The following is a 17,565-nucleotide window of genomic DNA, read 5'->3' on the forward strand; positions in this document are numbered from 1 at the left end:
TATTTATAAATATAGCGGCTCTACACCTACTTTTGAAACTGCTTTTTTTTTTTTTTTTGTCATTGGTTAATTTCAGAATGAAAAACGCAAATTTATTGGTAAATGGTGATACTTTATTGCTACAATAACTGGCACAGATAGCCCAATGTGTTGCTTGGTGCTCAAACTACAAACAAACAAAGCTACAATAACATAATATAGACTTCTGAGAACAGCTTATGCATATTTGTGAATAATGAAAGGAAAGTAGTCAACAGCCTTCGATACATTCAATGATAGTCTATCACGATTTATAATAATATATATATGTCTGGGATTTTCTTGAGTGATTATCCGATATTTAATATAAACTAGCTGGTTCATTTGAATATCTTGTATTATCAACTGAAACGTGTTAATCAAAAAAGTTTGCTAGAATTGTCCATCTCAGGAATTTAATAAAACATTTCACAGTAGGTCTAAATAAAATAAAACTAAATTAATATAAATTAAACTGAACATATAATCAGTAAATGTTAAGTATAAACAAACACAAAGAACGCTTTATATATATTATGTAGTATAATGTCACGGATAGCCGGCAAGCCATCGCTGCAGAACAAATCATATGAATAAGTCTGCTAGCATAGGCGAGCTTAATTAAGTGCAAGACGTATATATATATTTACAATTAAACAAAATATAATTATATAGAATATACAAATAATTATAATTTATATTTCCTATCAAAAATGTATCGAGTAGCGCTTTGTATAGACGAAAACAGAGCGATACTATCGCTATGAATTTTCAAATGTAGCGTTGATCCACAAGTCGCTCCGAGAAACATAGCTGCGCTACGCACAGCTCTGATGAGGTTATATAAATGCAGTTGGATTTCCGATTTCTAAATAAATAACCTGCCTTAACTGAACAGCGGAACTTACAAGCCATAAAATGTTACATTCCTCGGAGTGTATATTAAGTCTGTATACTAAGCCTTGTTCGGTCCCATAAAGCCCCCCCCCCAGTGGCACAGCGGTATGTCTGCGGATTTAAACGTTAGAAACCGGGTTTTGATACCCGTGGTGGGCAGAGCACAGACTGCCCATTGAGTAGCTTTGTGCTTAACTACAAACAACAACAACGGTTCCATATAAATATTTAAACAATTTCATTATTTTCACACCACACATTTCAGACTGAATAGGATGCAATAACAATATAACTTAACACTAGTTATAAGTGAATATTACTGTTTACAATCGTTAATAATAGTTTTCTACAGAGAAGAACGAATTTAATCAACAGTATCTTGTCTGGACACGTCCGATACTTCTTACAACTTTCAAACTTCTTAACTTTAAGTACTGAACAAGGATATCTGAATGAGAATTCTTAATTCGAAAGTAAACAGTGGAAAGTCTGCCTTCAATAAATAATACACAACCTAATGTAAATATACTTATATGAGTGTGCTTTTACAAAAATTCAAAACAAAAATACTTAGGTCTACTATACAGTTTTCTGACAAATGATTCTTAAATCATTAATAAAAAAAATGTATCGTGTTCAAAACTTAAATATTAAGATTATTGGAAAATAAACACTTAAAGTTGGTGATAACTAATTATTCAAACAAATATAATTAAAATTAATTCAATTAGACTGAAAGATGATCGCTCCTAAAGCCACAATATTCACTTAACATACTACATTTGTTTTAATCCACTTTAATGTCAGTACGAATCATATACGTGGGAAAATATAAAACAATAAACGAACTTACGCATACACACACAAAATATGTTAAAGTTTAGTAACAGTTTTTGTGATCTTTAATAAAACAAATTAAACCTATTATTATTCTTTGTTAATAAAGTTATTAATTACTTAACCCTCTGTGTCTTAGCTTGTTATTTATAAATTCCAACTACCTATAGCACATTTTAGTTTACACTGGTAAATGTTATCATTATTTTAACTATCCAACTGCCCAATAAGTACTAAAATCCGGCCAAACTCAATATCCGCCAAATACTAAGTTAATATCCGTTATGACTCTAGTTACCCCGTATAGTACCAAACATTTATCAAATATGTACATTATGGCTGGTAAAGCAGATGAATACAATAAGAAACCTTAAAAAAAAAAAGTACCACTTTCATGAAGGCTTACAACATGTTGAGCGAACCAATCCATATACAACCCACGGCCCAATGATTAGCGTGCCGGACTGTGAATCCGAAGTTCCATGGATCGTGCCTTGCAACCGCCAAAAAATTGTATTATAAGAATAACGGTGAAATCCCGCTATTCCATTACAATAGCTCACGGGATGGCGGCAGATTGTGATGGTTAGTTGCCTTCATCTAGTCTATCACTTCAAAATTAGGGACAGCTAGCACAAAGACCTCGCAAATGGCCTTCGATTTTGTAGATGGCTCCGTTGTTGTTTTTTTTAAGCGAGTTAATTGTTAATAATAAGGCTCTTGATTTTAACACTTGTGTAATTATGGTACTTATGTCGATGTTATGTTTATTGATAAGTCGTAACCAATAATCCAAGTAGGTTTCCACTGATGTGTTCAACATGAGGAATTGTAGTGATGATAAAGTTGAAGTTGTTTTCATCTTTAACATTTGTATTTTTATGTATGTTTGACGCTTTTGTGTTTTTGGATGTGACGATTAGTTTTTAACAACTTCTTCCGGATAGTTGTTTTTTGAATAAAGATTTCAGAAATTATTTTTAGATCACCGTCTAAATTGTTTGCAGGGCATATACTAAATACTATTAGCATAATACATTTTAAAATTTCTAACTTCCCTTGTATGGAGTGTACCGAATTGCTATTAAGGTATTCTTCTGAGTTCGTTGCTTTTTTATGAATTTTAGTCTCCAATAATGATTGTTTTCTTATGGTGTGGACGTTTAGAAAACTTATAGAGAAATTTTCTTCGTATTCAATTATAAAATGAATATTGGGATGTATGTCGTTGATATGGTTTGTGAATTTTTCTTTTTCTTCGTCAGATTGTCTTTGTTTGTTTTGTTTTTTGAATTTTCGCGCAAAACTACATGAGGACTATCAGCGCTTGCCCTCCATAACTTAGCAGTGTAAGACTAGAGGGAAGACAGCTAGTCATCACCACCCACCGCCAACTCTTGGGCTACTCTTTTACCAACGAATAGTGGGGTTGACAGTTACATTATAACTCCCCCACGGCTGAAAGTGCGAGCATGTTTGGTGGGACGGGGATTCGAACACGTGACCCGCAGATTGCGAGTCGAGTGCCCTATCCACCTAGCCATGCCAGGCCTCTTCTTCAGAATGAAAGCTGCAAAAAACATCGTCGACAAAGCTCACCCAATATGATGCCCGTCTTTTCCAGCTAAATTAAAATGTGTTTGCTAATGCACTTATAGTGTTCCACCCATACAGACGCCATCGATTTGACGATAGGTGGTGTAGTTGAATTTAAAATAGAACTTCTTGGCGAGGTTAAACAAGATTAGAAGGTTTGTTGGGAATGTGCAAATTGTGTGTTTAATTATTTCTTTAATTGCAAATTTATAGGCTTCTTTTTCTTGGACTTTGAGTATATAGATAAAAAAAATAATAATGAAAGTCAATGTTCGAACCAATGGTGGAAAAATGTTTTTTTGTTCATCCAGTAAACAAACTATTTTTAAGGTTTAGAGGCATCGTTTAACAACATTCTGACCAATTTTCACAAAACCCTTACCATGAACAACTGAGAAATGAGGTTAGGAGTTGTATTAACCACCATCATCCCAGATAAGCTGATGGTATGCCTGGAACTTCGCTAGGTGCGATTCTTCCTCATGCATGCATTCAACTTTATATAGTTTCAATTGGAGTTAAGCCTGACAGGAAACATTATTTGAGGCTTTCCATCTAATTCTGTCTTTTAGATGCAGTAAGCTATGACTGCTAAGATTCCTTACTATGACCAATGTATTGTTCGTTCGTTTCAGAAAGTTGCATAAAGCTGCATAAGAACTATCTGAACTAGCTGTCCCTAAAGTTTATTTGACAGATTAGAGGGAAGAGTTCTGGTCAACATCAACAGCTCTTGGGCTACTCTAATCAAACAATGGGATTTGACTGTCACTATTATAATGCATCCATGGTCCCAAAGTACAAAGCTCAAATGCAAAATTTGGATCCTTGGATTCACAATCCAATATGTCAACCAATAAGCCATGCTTGGTCCCCACACGTATGTAATAATAAATTATATTTTGCTTTTTATTATTTTAAACTGTATAGGACACAGTAACTAGGAAAACGGATTGGTTTACTTGACATTTTCAATATGTTCAAACTATTTGCTAATCAAATTTACAATATTAATTTTTTTCAAGCAAAGATACAAAGTTTTAATACATTGAATTGCTTTTGATATCTTTATCAGTACTTTAGGTGATCTGTAACCAAATTAATGTAGAATCTCCATCATGTACTTGGAATCAAGGTCAGAATGTAAAGTGCCACTTTCTGACAGTCTTCCAATACAACAAAACTATGTAAGGATTGACATTATGGGATAAATATTTAATGGTTTCATTACACAGATGCCATAATTATATAATTTTTGCTTTAGATGCAGAAAAACATAACACACTATAAGTAAAAAGAAAAAAAGGGATCTAAGTATGCCAAAATTAAGATTTTTTTCAGCACTCATGTCAGGATTACTAAACCAAGAGAACAGATTATGTATGTGGACATAAGTTTTTCAAAAACTGTGAAACTTTGTGTGTTAACATCAAGTTTAATATATTTTGACAGTCTCTTGTATATTTAAATTTGGAGATTAAACATTTCTACTTTACCAAACCTGGCTGATTTTAGTTTCACTCTAAGTAGGTAGCTTACTCTGATTGGAAGTTAATGATAAAACAAGGATTTCTCCTATTATTTTTCCCACAAGGGTAAACACATGTACAAATTTTATATTTTTTTATCAAAAGGATTTACAACACTTGAAAGCTAAAGAATATATATAAATGTATAAATAATTAGGATGAGGAATTTATGAAATGGTGAATTGAAACACATATACACAAACCACAATGCTCCTGAAAATATAAAAACAGCATAATCTCAACATAGTAAGATATAAACAACATCTCCAGTTACTAAACAAACTAAGTCTTATTCCACAGTGGCCATTTTAACTACTAAGAAGCAAAAGTGATATTAATGTGTTGATTTAATTGCATAATCTTATCAGTCCTGATCTACTGAATGTACACTTTAATATACTTTACACTGCACGTACAGTACAGACATTGATACATTGCTATATCCTATTTACTATATGAAATGGTGCTAAAAGCCATAAAATGGTTACACTCTATTGTTTAACAAACACTACTATTACATGTATAAAACAAATAATTGGTGTAGCAGAACACATTTTCATGTAAAGTTACCAAGCAATGGCCACAACTACTGTCCTTTGTCAACGAGCAAAACATACCTAGTGTATTACATCAAAGGTCATGTCCAATGGATCGTTTTAAAGACCAAGCCATTTCTAATACCTCATGTTAAAAGTCAGAACACATCTAGTGGATTGTATTAAAGGCAGTTAATATTTAGTGCAATATGTCAAAAGGAAGGTTATGTGTAGTACACTTGTCTCAAACAGCAGTCTATGTCTGATGCATTATGCCAAAGAGCAGGTTACATCTGGTGCATCATAACAAAGTGCAGGTTATGTCTGGTGCATCATGCTAAAGAGCAGGTTATGTCTGGTGCATCATGCAAAAGGGCAAGTTACATCTGGTGCATCATGCAAAAGGGCAGACTATGATGCATCATGCAAAAAAGCAGGTTACATCTGGTGCATCATGCAAAAAAAGCAGGCTATGTCTGATGCATCATGCAAAAGAACAGGTTACATCTGGTGCATCATGCAAAAGGGCAGGCTATGTCTGATGCATCATGCCAAAGAGCAGGTTACATCTGTTGCATCATGCCAAAGAGCAGGTTATGTCTGGTGCATCATGCAAAAGGGCAGGCCATGTTTGGTGCATCATGTCAAAGAGCAAATCATGAATTGTGTCACACAGCAAAGTTAAACAAGTCTAATATGTTAAGCATATTGGTTTCCATGGCTTTCCCAACGTTTGGAATTTACCATTGTGATATTTAACATTTGAATTGTGTTTCTAATGCCTACAACAAAAAAATTAACTACTATACTAATTGGCTTCATAAGAACTATCATAATACCAAATGAAATATTTTCTATAATATGCTTAAAGCAATGGATAAAGTTAGCAAAATGGATAGGTTATAACTCCTTTATAGTTACTACAAAACTAATAACCAGTTGCTTGAGTCACAGGCTGTTTGTTTCATGTACTATTCTAAGAAAACTGTCAAATGTTCAGAAACAATTCCAAAATTTAAACTCTCAGTTTTATTGAAAAAAGCAATAAACAAACAAATATACTGCAAATAACTGGTTATATTTTTTTTCTCATTTCTTTCTTCCCAAAAACTTCCTTGGCACTGTACAACATATTATATACACATATATTTAGAATATCTGAAATTTTACAGATGTTTCTAAAATCCAAGTATACTTATTTTAGAAACAAGGAGATGATAAAAACTCTCACCTTTTCTCCAGAATGTCATCACCGACTTCATCTTGACCCTTTAATTCATCTGCTTCATCCTGGAATAATAGCATATAATTCATTAGTAAAACTAATTATTATATCTTATAGAATAAAAACTATTGTTAAACCATACACACACAGTTACCACCATACTAATGTCATGAAGATAAAATCTGTTGGAGACATTGCTGTCAAGGCATCTTACCAAAAATAAAACAAAAACTATACTGTTTATTACTTGTTTTAAAAATCAGTTTATTCTTAATCTTCAGTTTCAAAATATTTTAAAAAACAAAGATAAAAAGGCTTGTTTAAGTACAAAGCTACACAATGAGCTATCTGCACCGTGTCCACCATGAGTATTAAAACCTGATTTTTAGTGTGTGAGCCCTTAATCTTACTGCTGAGCCACCAGGGGCAAGACAGAAAGGGCATCTAAAATTTCTTAAAAGTGTAAACAGATTAATGGATTTGTTAAAGGTACCATAATATAAAAGTACAAGATTTGGTCAGATGTCCAAACTTGTAGTCCTACAGAAATTGAGGTACATCATAGACAACCTGGTTGTTTTTTAATCAAAATGTCTAAACAGCATCACCTAAGTGTTTTGTAAAGTATTTGGTTTTAACAGTTTTTTAGCACCACACATATATTTAAACGGTACCAGATGATCTACAGACTACATGTTAAAAACTTAAACATGTGGAGAAATGTAAAGCAATAATAAAGTGAGCATTTTTTGTCAATTAAAAAAAGGAGAGGGATGTTATAAAATTGAAATGATATACTGACCTTGAAAGTACATGAATTACAATAAGAAGTTCTATGAATAAAAATTTCAGTGCCACTGAACCTTGTTTTAATACCATATTGCATTGTTTCTATACCTTTTTAAGTATTTTTCTCTATTACTCATGAATTAGTAAATAATGCCAAATACCCTGATTCTTGTTTTAACACCATATTATCAAAGTATATTCAGGAATTTTCCTGAATTATGAAATAGTACTAGACCATGGTTCTATTATACTATATTCTGTGATCTTTAAAAACATTGAATAATCACAGAACCATTGAATATATACCAGTCCTTGACCACGACCATCTACTGCAAAACTTTTCTTAAAATGATTTTCAGTGGTTGTTTTTAAACCTAGATTCTGATTAGCTCAATTAGCTGTATGGTAAGCTTAAAAATCATTCTTAAACTCGGTAATAAGACTCAGCTTCTCATAGCTATTTTTGTCACAAGCACAGAAAAATTGCAAACCAAAAAAGAACAGGAAGGCAAAATGCTCTATGCCTCATGTTGCAAGTTGTCACCTCCATGAATGGGATAAGAAGACTTTTGAGTATTTTACTACAAATATGTGCAGTTTTTCAAGAAGTTTACACCCAAAATAAAGGTATTAATATAAAAAGATATGTTAGAGTGAACTCTAAATCAAAATTGTTATATAATAAAAGAAAAAAAATCATTTAAGTGACTTGGAAAACATAAATTCTTAAAAGAAATCAAAAAGTATTTAGTGAATGAGAGTTACCTTGTAAGGTAGTTGTCCACTAACAGTATCATGCTCTTTATGCTTTCCCTCTTGTCCACTTGTGTCACAACAACCCCTTAAAATTATGTTAAATAAAACCAGTCCCTTCTAATTCTCCTTGAATAAGTAATAACAAAATGCTTTCTTCCTATTTCCTTTTTTTCTGATAAAAAATGTTTCTTAAATTCCCACATGTAAAGAAATCTTTCCCTTTGATAACAGCTGAGGTACTTAGGCCAAGAAAGCTTTTATTTATCAAAGGACAGCAAAACTGGAAATGTATTATATATAAGAAAAAAATAAACAAAACTTATCAAAGAAGCAGCTGGTCACCACCCCAACCCACCCTCCTGCCTTCTCCACAGCTGTTATTACACATACACACACTTTCCTTTTTGAACTGTGGATGTCATTGTCTGACAGCCCTAAATATAAATAAAAAACAGCTGGACAAACTTGGTGATGAAAACAAAGGTGATATTTTATATGAGTTGCACCAGTGTTAACCTGGCATCATCAGAACATCAAACAATATAAGGTGGTAAAACAAAACTGATATTTCAAGTGAGTTTCGCCAGTGTTAACCAGGCATTATCAGAGTATCAAGAGTATAAGGTGGTAAAACAAAGCTGATATTTCAAGTGACAGTTCGCCAGTGTTAACCTGGCATCATCAGAGCGTCAAAAATACAGGGTTATGAAAACAAAGTTCAATGGAAACATGACGTTTCACCAGTGTTGACCTGGCATCATCAGAACCTCAAACAATATAAGGTGGTAAAACAAAACTGATATTTCAAGTGACGTTTCGCCAGTGTTAACCTGGCATCATCACATTCATCAGAGCGACAAAAGTACAAGGTAGTGAAAACAAAGATGATATGGCACGCGACGTTTCGTCAATGTTAACGTGACATAATCAACATTCTCGTATTTTTGTCGCCATGTTAAACTAGCAATACGTCGCGTATCATAGCAACATTGTTTTCACCAATTACTATTGCCGATTTTTATTTATATTATAGTTTCTACTACATGACCCCATTCATGCTCAATAGTTGGTAAGTTATTATTCGTGCTCTAAAACTTTTCGTTAAGATGTTATTTGTGAGTCAGGCTACAGTTTTAGCTTTAAAATGAATTCAGACTTCAAACCAAAAACAAGAAAGTCGTTAACTTCTGTGTAAGCAAATTTTGTAGCCAAGTGAGACAAAGCATAGTCGGAACTATGATGATTTTGTGATAAATAATCTTTTTAAATATGGGGAAAAACAAAACTTCGATAAGTTAGTTGGTACACTGTTGAACTTACAACAACTGAGATATATGTATAACAGTTCAATTAGTTCTGGTTTTTTGTGTTAATGGACTGCTTCTGCCTGTTTCTACCAATTCTCTACCATGTTTGCACTGCCTAAAACAACCGTTCAATAAGTTGTATATATGTGAAGTCATATATTACTAGCAAATAGATTACATTGAAACCCAAGCAGATGACAATATATAGACTAAATATTGTAATATGACCATTTACTACAGCAGAAAAATAAAACAACAGGACAGGCTACTTCAATATCACAACATTCGAAAACGTCACGAATATCTAAAACAATTTTAAGAATTTGTATTTCTATTTTAGTGTTAAGTTCATATGAGAAAAGTCATGTGAAATAAAATGCAAGGAACAAAGATACTAGAATACCTTACTTAAAAATCAGCATTTGATTTGCAATGTTTCGCTGGACAGTAAACTTCTACAACACATTCTATAATGCGAGAAATCTTCTAATTGTGCATCCAAAATAAACAAGGGTTCTTGAAACTTACGCAGTTAAATAACCGTTTTCTGCCGACACACTTAAAAAAAATCAGGCATTGTTCGAGTACAAATGAACACGCCAGAAACCATTATTCACAACCGATAGACGCACATTGGTTCTGAGAACTAGCTATGGGCCAATGCCCTGTTCAAATATAAAACATTTAGTGCACATGATAAAAATAAAATATATATATAAAAAAAGGCAAAATATTCAAGGGTTTAACTGACGGAACATATAGACCAGCTAAGGTGAAGTTTATAGAATAAGGAAGAAACAGAGCGATTAGCACTTTATCTGGACCAGAACATAACATTAACAGCACTTTATCTGGACCAGAACATAACATTAACCATATATGATAAGAAACGAGAAAGTATTATTAAGGTGTTTTTTATTTAATTCAAAGGCTCTCTTATTTTTGTCCTGGTCTGTGCAGAAGTGTATAACGGAATGATTCTAGGTCTAACATTCACCTAGTTATCAACTAATTGACAGTTCCAAGTGCATTCAAACGTTGTTCTACTCTATTTCTATCTGGTTAATGAATTAACTTGGCACAACGACTAAGTAATTACGCAGTGCTGCTTGCTTTACTTACCTATTTATCGAAACATTACATAAGAATACATCTTATTTATTCTGCGAAACGCTAGAAGAAAAACACTTAAGACGATACTGTTAATGATATGAGGTATTCAGGGTTTTACCAAACGTTTCAACTCATATGTAATTCTATGCCACAAATGTGTCGGAAACTGTCAACACAGAATGTTTTTTCTTCAACACTTCAGAAAAATATAAACACACATAGAAATCCATATTCTTCAAAAGGTGAAATGACGCATCAGCTTTACAAGCAGCTGTTTTGTCACGTGCAACAAGTACGTGTAGTAGTGTATAAACCATAGTATTGAAATCGGGATGTGTGCATATAGTAATAAGACTTATTCTAAAAACCTTGTCCTCTTGGGAGGACACGCATATATATATAAATGTTACGTTTATCCTTGTTTGGTGTTGAAATTGAAGGCATCCTTGTTTATATATATATATATACAATTAAATATAAATTAAATTCACGAGAAATCGCAGCCATAATATAAAAACATCCAACACCGGGGCTCAAATCATAATGTGGGTGGGTCATCATGTAATGTACCTCGAAAAACCAGGGTACATTACATAATGACCCACCTTATGATTCGTGCTCCGGTTGTTGGATGTTTCTATCGTGGCTGCGATATATATTTTTTCTCACATGAATTTAATTTACATTTAATTGCACTTCATCTAAGGTTTGGATATGCTGCGTCAGATTTGCGCTCTTCTTCCTTATGATGTATTATCTTCCATATTCCTATGATGTATTATCTTTAATTTTTTGCTTTTCTATACAAACACACACACACACACACACAACATTTTCCCTCACAACATTTACAAGACACAAGTTTCGAGATAAATATCCATATAAACAGCCTATTAAACAACATATACAAAAGTTTCGAGATACATATCCATATAAACAGCCTATTAAACAACATATACAAGACACAAGTTTCGAGATACATATCCATATAAACAGCCTATTAAACAACATATACAAGACACAAGTTTCGAGATACATATCCATATAAACAGCCTATTAAACAGCATATACAAGATAGAAGTTTTGAGATACATATCCATATATACAGCCTATTATACAACATATACAAGATAGAAGTTTCGAGATACATATCCATATAAACAGCCTATTAAACAACATATACAAGATAGAAGTTTCGAGATACATATCCATATAAACAGCCTATTAAACAGCATATACAAGATAGAAGTTTCGAGATACATATCCATATAAACAGCCTATTAAACAACATATACAAAAGTTTCGAGATACATATCCATATAAACAGCCTATTAAACAGCATATACAAGATAGAAGTTTTGAGATACATATCCATATAAACAGCCTATTAAACAACATATACAAGACACAAGTTTCGAGATACATATCCATATAAACAGCCTATTAAACAGCATATACAAGATAGAAGTTTCGAGATACATATCCATATAAACAGCCTATTATACAACATATACAAGATAGAAGTTTCGAGATACATATCCATATAAACAGCCTATTAAACACAGTGACTTGTCTTATACAGCACTTCGAAACAACTTCACCCAATTTAGTTTTCATCTACTGTTGTACATTTTCTGTTGACAAGTGTCAAATATATTAACTAACATTATTGTTATTTTGAATAAAAGTGAGTTAATTTACTCCAATGACGAATACTTTGTTCATTATAGCTAACTTCTGCTGGAAAACTTATTGAATATGAAAAAAATATTATAACTGAAAAAAGTGCAAACAGACTAGTTAAATTTGCCGTGAAAAACGTTTATAGCTTTTATAAATAGGCATGTGCATAAAAGGCCAAGCATAAGGACTCGACTAGATTGACTTACTTAACAACAGCTAGAAGTACTAAAATTGAGGAAGAAAAGTATACCTTATTAATTTATTGCAAGATCAATTTTCAGCAACCATGTTAAATGTAGAACAAACAAAGACATCAAATAAAGCATGATGGGAAATATTTGAAACATTTAAAGCTTCACGTGTATAAAACAATGTCATTTCCAAGTATATTTATTTTACAGTGGGCAAATCCTCTATTAAAAACCTGTATGCAACCAAGTATGACTCTACTACAATATATGTACATGAAGAACACACACAGTGTATGAAAAAAAAAAAAAAGAACGGCAACAAGTAACTTTATCAAATTATTCTAAATGGCCCATACTTATGTACACATGTAATGTATTGTACATATTTTTCTGTGGATAACATAATAAGTTAGTAAACGTTTTAAATAACAAACAAAACTTACGCTTTGAACAAAGTTTGATTTTCTTTCCAGTTCAGGAAGGTCGTCATTACGATTCTGTTTATAATGGCCAAACGTTGACGTACAAATGTCAAATATTGATTGTTTCAGTGTTAAAATAAATACCATTGTTAACACACTATGACGGACAAAAATATAGATTATGTCATTTATTCAATTCTAAACTAAACAAGGTTCCACTTCTAACCCCATCAAGTGCACTAATCCAATTAACAACGGTAGAGAGTTGAACAATGAACCTGCCCCACGTTTTCCAAAGCCACAGAACGTTACAAGCTTAAACCACAGTAGAACAGACAGCATGACGGCAATGTAACTGAGAACTTATCTCATGCAACAGAGGAAATGAACTGGTTCACATATGCTTAACTGCCTTCGGTTTAAGCGTTTAATCAGAAGCCAACTCACTACTCACCCCCTCTCCAGGCTGGACAGGTTATGGTTCTACAGTAACGTGAATCTGTACAGTTAGATACATACATTTTATTATGTCTGCCTAAACTGTCCAAGTCTATAAGTGCCCTCCTGTCAGAATAGATGGCATGCAATGATTAAACCTTAACTTCAGGTGCTCTTGAAGGAGCTTAATGAAAAGTCTTTAATTTGTATACATTCAAAAAGTACTCAAGTATAAAACAATAAACATTCTATCAAGCACGAGACACTGGTTTCTTCTATTCTCATGCTATTTGGAAATTACTTCACAGGCTTCTTTGTATACTTAGTCTTCACATGACAAAAGTATACTTACATGATTTTTGATAAAACGTTTGTGTTTACCTATACTCAATACTACAGGATGATTGTAAAAAAATAAAACAACTTTTACATTTAAAACGTAAAAAACTACTTGTTGTAAGGGGAACATATTTCGATTCATAGCCTATGTGGCTTGAGTTTACTATGACTTCTTGTGCTGTTTTCTTGATTTTGATATGGCATTTTAGACTCCATTCTGAGTCCTTTAATATTCAGTACTACTAAAAATGAATAAATATTGGCATCAGAAAGCAAAATATTTTATCATGAAGACAAACAACCCATTTTCATGACTTTCAAACTGCAACATTATAACAAGATTTATAATAAAAACAAATTAGCTACAGGAAAAAAACAAAAACACTGCTATGGTAGGAAAGGGTTAATGAACAAATGTGAACACAAACAACTCTCATAAGGCCCTATGGCCAGATAACAGTTCTTTTTATCTGTATTTACACCCCTGACCCATTAAGTAACATAGTACACAATAATAAACCTATACAGATGTTTTTCACTATTGAGGTAGTACTTACCACAAACAAACTTAAAATAAACTGAAAGGAAAATGCTTTTTTATAAACTTAATATCCTACAGTCATAGAAAAAGGTTGAAGGTGACATCATTTGGGATGATACTAAGTTTATTTTCAGGATTAAAAATTACTAATTAAATTTATTCTTTAAAGTCAAATCATATTTCATAATTATTTTGAGATGTTTAATTGTTATTACTATAAATTCATGTTGTATAATTTTGAAAAATTGTTCATACCTTTGTATAAACATTATTTGGTGTGAAAGGGATAGTTTAGCATTTTTCCAAAAGTGGCTTTCACACACAAGTTTGATTATATTACACTGTTCTAAGCTATCTACATCCACTGTATACAGGTACATTTCAAAGATAGTGAAGAAACATTTTAAATGTGTTATTCATTCCTTACTTGTAGAACTACTTATCCTCACTTACCTATGTTTATCACTTGAAGCTATAAAAATAGGGATGTTTGTTTAAAAAGCTGAGTAATTTTACTATTTTTTTTCACCTTGTTTTAATTTTTTAATTTACCACCTCCAGTATTTGCTTTTGAGTAATATTGGTTATATACGTGTACTGTAGATAAATTTATATTAACTATTCCTTTTCTCTTCTTTACATATTGAAAACTGAGAGTGGTGAATTTTTGGTAATTTGGAACAATGTTTGTTGTGTATTTTTTACCAGGAAGAAAACCACACATGCACAAGTAGACCTGTTACAGTGGTTAAATTATTCAGCTCTTATACTGAAACACATTATATCTGTATACATGTACTAGTGTATATTTTTAATTACTTGATTAGTCTTTTATATTAAACTTGTACTGTGAAAAGTCTTCTTTGGAAAAAAATAATACTAATTAACAGAACATGAAATATATAGATTAAAATTATATGTAACAATGTGTTATAGGATTTTAAACTAATAAGTGTCTTGGTCTGAAATGTTAAACTATATAAATATAAACATATAAATAACAACATCCATATAAAAGGGTATTTACTGATTACAGTAGTTACAAAATGTACTTTTTTTCCCCAGTTTGGCCTTGATTACAAATATATATGCAGTTTTAACCTCTAACCTGGTATGTATCAATGTACATGTATACTGATCTGTTTATCAACCTGTTTCCTTCTGGGTGCATTGTATATGTACATGTAGATGAATATACAATGTTGAAAACAGGTCATAATGATAAACTTAAAATTTCTCTTTTATGGCAATAGTTACACATTTACCTATTGTGCAATGTATTCATAGACTCTTAAACACAAACCTAATGATATGTGTATTTTTATTTATACTTTTTCCAGTCGTAAAATATTGCTAAAAATGCATTTACTCAAACCAAGCTGGTATTCTTCCCTATTTCAGGGTCATGGGGCTCTTTTTCTTTGTAGAACTACTCATAACCTGATACTCCTAAACCTATAACTGAAAACTAGTCTCCATCATAATGCCAGTAATGTATTATCTCAATAACATATAAAAAAAATACATTCCTAAATTTTCATGATATTACAATAGCAAAAGAGATGTCTATGTGCACAAAGAGTGCCTGTACAGAAAATGTTAGACCTGAATGTGAGTACATACTAGCACAGGGGAATATTACAAAACCTGAAAAACAAATTTAAGTTTCTTTTTTGTTTTTTGTAAGATGGTATTGTTTCCTATTAAAACTTTCTTCTCAATATGATCAGACCAGCATCTAGTTTGTGTCTTGTAGTGTTTAATCTTTCATGAGAAAATACATTAATATTTGATTATACTAAATATTTGGATATGCACATGGACTCAACAAGTTTCACTTGAACATGTTTAAATACTTTTAACAGCCAATGTTTGAATGATATGCGAGAAACTAAGTTACTCAAGTATAATAGATCACCATCAGTCTCCAAAATACAGTACTTAGTAGACCCAAAAAATTCTAAACTGGTATGACTGATCATATTTCAGAAACAATTTATGAATCAGATTTACACAATTATTTGCAATCCTTGGATACTTCAAGACTGTCTGTCAGTCATCAGATAACTCAAAAAATTTGCAAAGACATAATGACAATTAGAACAGAAATCTAGAAGTTTTGAAATATCTTAAATTATCAGTTAATGGTATGCATATAAAAAAAAACATTTTGATGATGACTAGTTGGTTTTGTTCAGCTTATATAGTTTTTAATTTAAATACTACATGTATGGATATACATAGTTAAAATATATTTCTCCATATATAGTTGTTGAAGTAGGGTTTAAAGAAAAACCTGTTAAGTATGTTCAGGGTATAGGATTTGTTGTATAAAGAGATCCTTTAATACATATTATAAAAACATATTTTGAAACTTTTTGCATGATTACATGCAGGGGTTAAATAAAAAAAAAGTAGAGGTACTCAGCTGGGTGAAGTGTACCTGTTTTTGAAAAGGCAAAAAAATCTATGTATAAACATTAAAAAACAATAAAGCAGCTCAAATAAGTCCCGGTACTAGTATTGCCTTAAAAACTAAGTTCTGGTTTTCAGTACCTGTAAGTATTGGCAGAATTTTGCTCCTGATTATGTGTAAGCCCTACATTCTGCCAATTCTGAGAAAAGTTCATGTAAAAAGAACTGCTTTCCATATAATAAATGAAAAACTATGCATTTAAAAACTACACTTGAATCTGTGCACACAATAAACTATTACACAATGCTTTTGTACAGCTGTAGTCAGACTATATTTTTAAGATGTACTTCCTAAATGTGTAATATGTTATACACAAGTGTATCACACAAAAAAGGAAGTGTATCACAGTGTAAAAGAGAGATGAATACTTTTTTCTCTTATTCCACCTGAACTTGAGCAGGCCTAGAACACAAAAGTATTTAAATTTAACTAGCAACAAGATATTATGCTATGTTGCAGTAAATAACCATTCTCTGTGTTATTCAAGTGTACAAGCCATCACTGTTTCTTTTCACTCAAAAGGTTATTTTTACTATGAGTATGATCACCATACTATGTTTTATTGTTATGGTCAGGCAATTAGTGGGTTGATTTACCACCACCCAACCAAACTATACAAGTCTATTACAGGTTTACATTTACTTAGCTGCTTTTACTCTAATCTAGCTCAAAATTAGAAACAGCTATGTATAGGTAATCATTACATCCCTTTGTGTGAAAATTTAAAACCCAAGAAAGCAAAAGAACAGTGTGCTTGTATATATATATATATATATATATATATATATAACACAGACATATTACTAATGTCTATGCACAGTGTTACTTTGTATTGAGTAAAAGGTTATTTTTAAGTTAAGGTCATGTACGAG

At 31.9% G+C, this 17,565-nt stretch overlaps 1 protein-coding gene across 2 annotated transcripts in view; it reads right to left on the minus strand.

Moving 5' to 3' along the window:
• LOC106470219 overlaps positions 1-17,565 on the minus strand; it is an 89,580-nt gene that overhangs the window by 65,086 nt on the left and 6,929 nt on the right. For both annotated transcript variants that reach the window (XM_022398818.1, XM_022398819.1), the window contains exon 2: positions 6,645-6,703. In XM_022398818.1, the coding sequence (XP_022254526.1) occupies positions 6,645-6,703 (59 nt within the window). The remainder of the gene's footprint in view (positions 1-6,644; positions 6,704-17,565) is intronic.

This window comes from Limulus polyphemus, unplaced genomic scaffold (assembly GCF_000517525.1).
Source record: "Limulus polyphemus unplaced genomic scaffold, Limulus_polyphemus-2.1.2 Scaffold3886, whole genome shotgun sequence".
Classification (NCBI taxonomy): domain Eukaryota; kingdom Metazoa; phylum Arthropoda; class Merostomata; order Xiphosura; family Limulidae; genus Limulus; species Limulus polyphemus.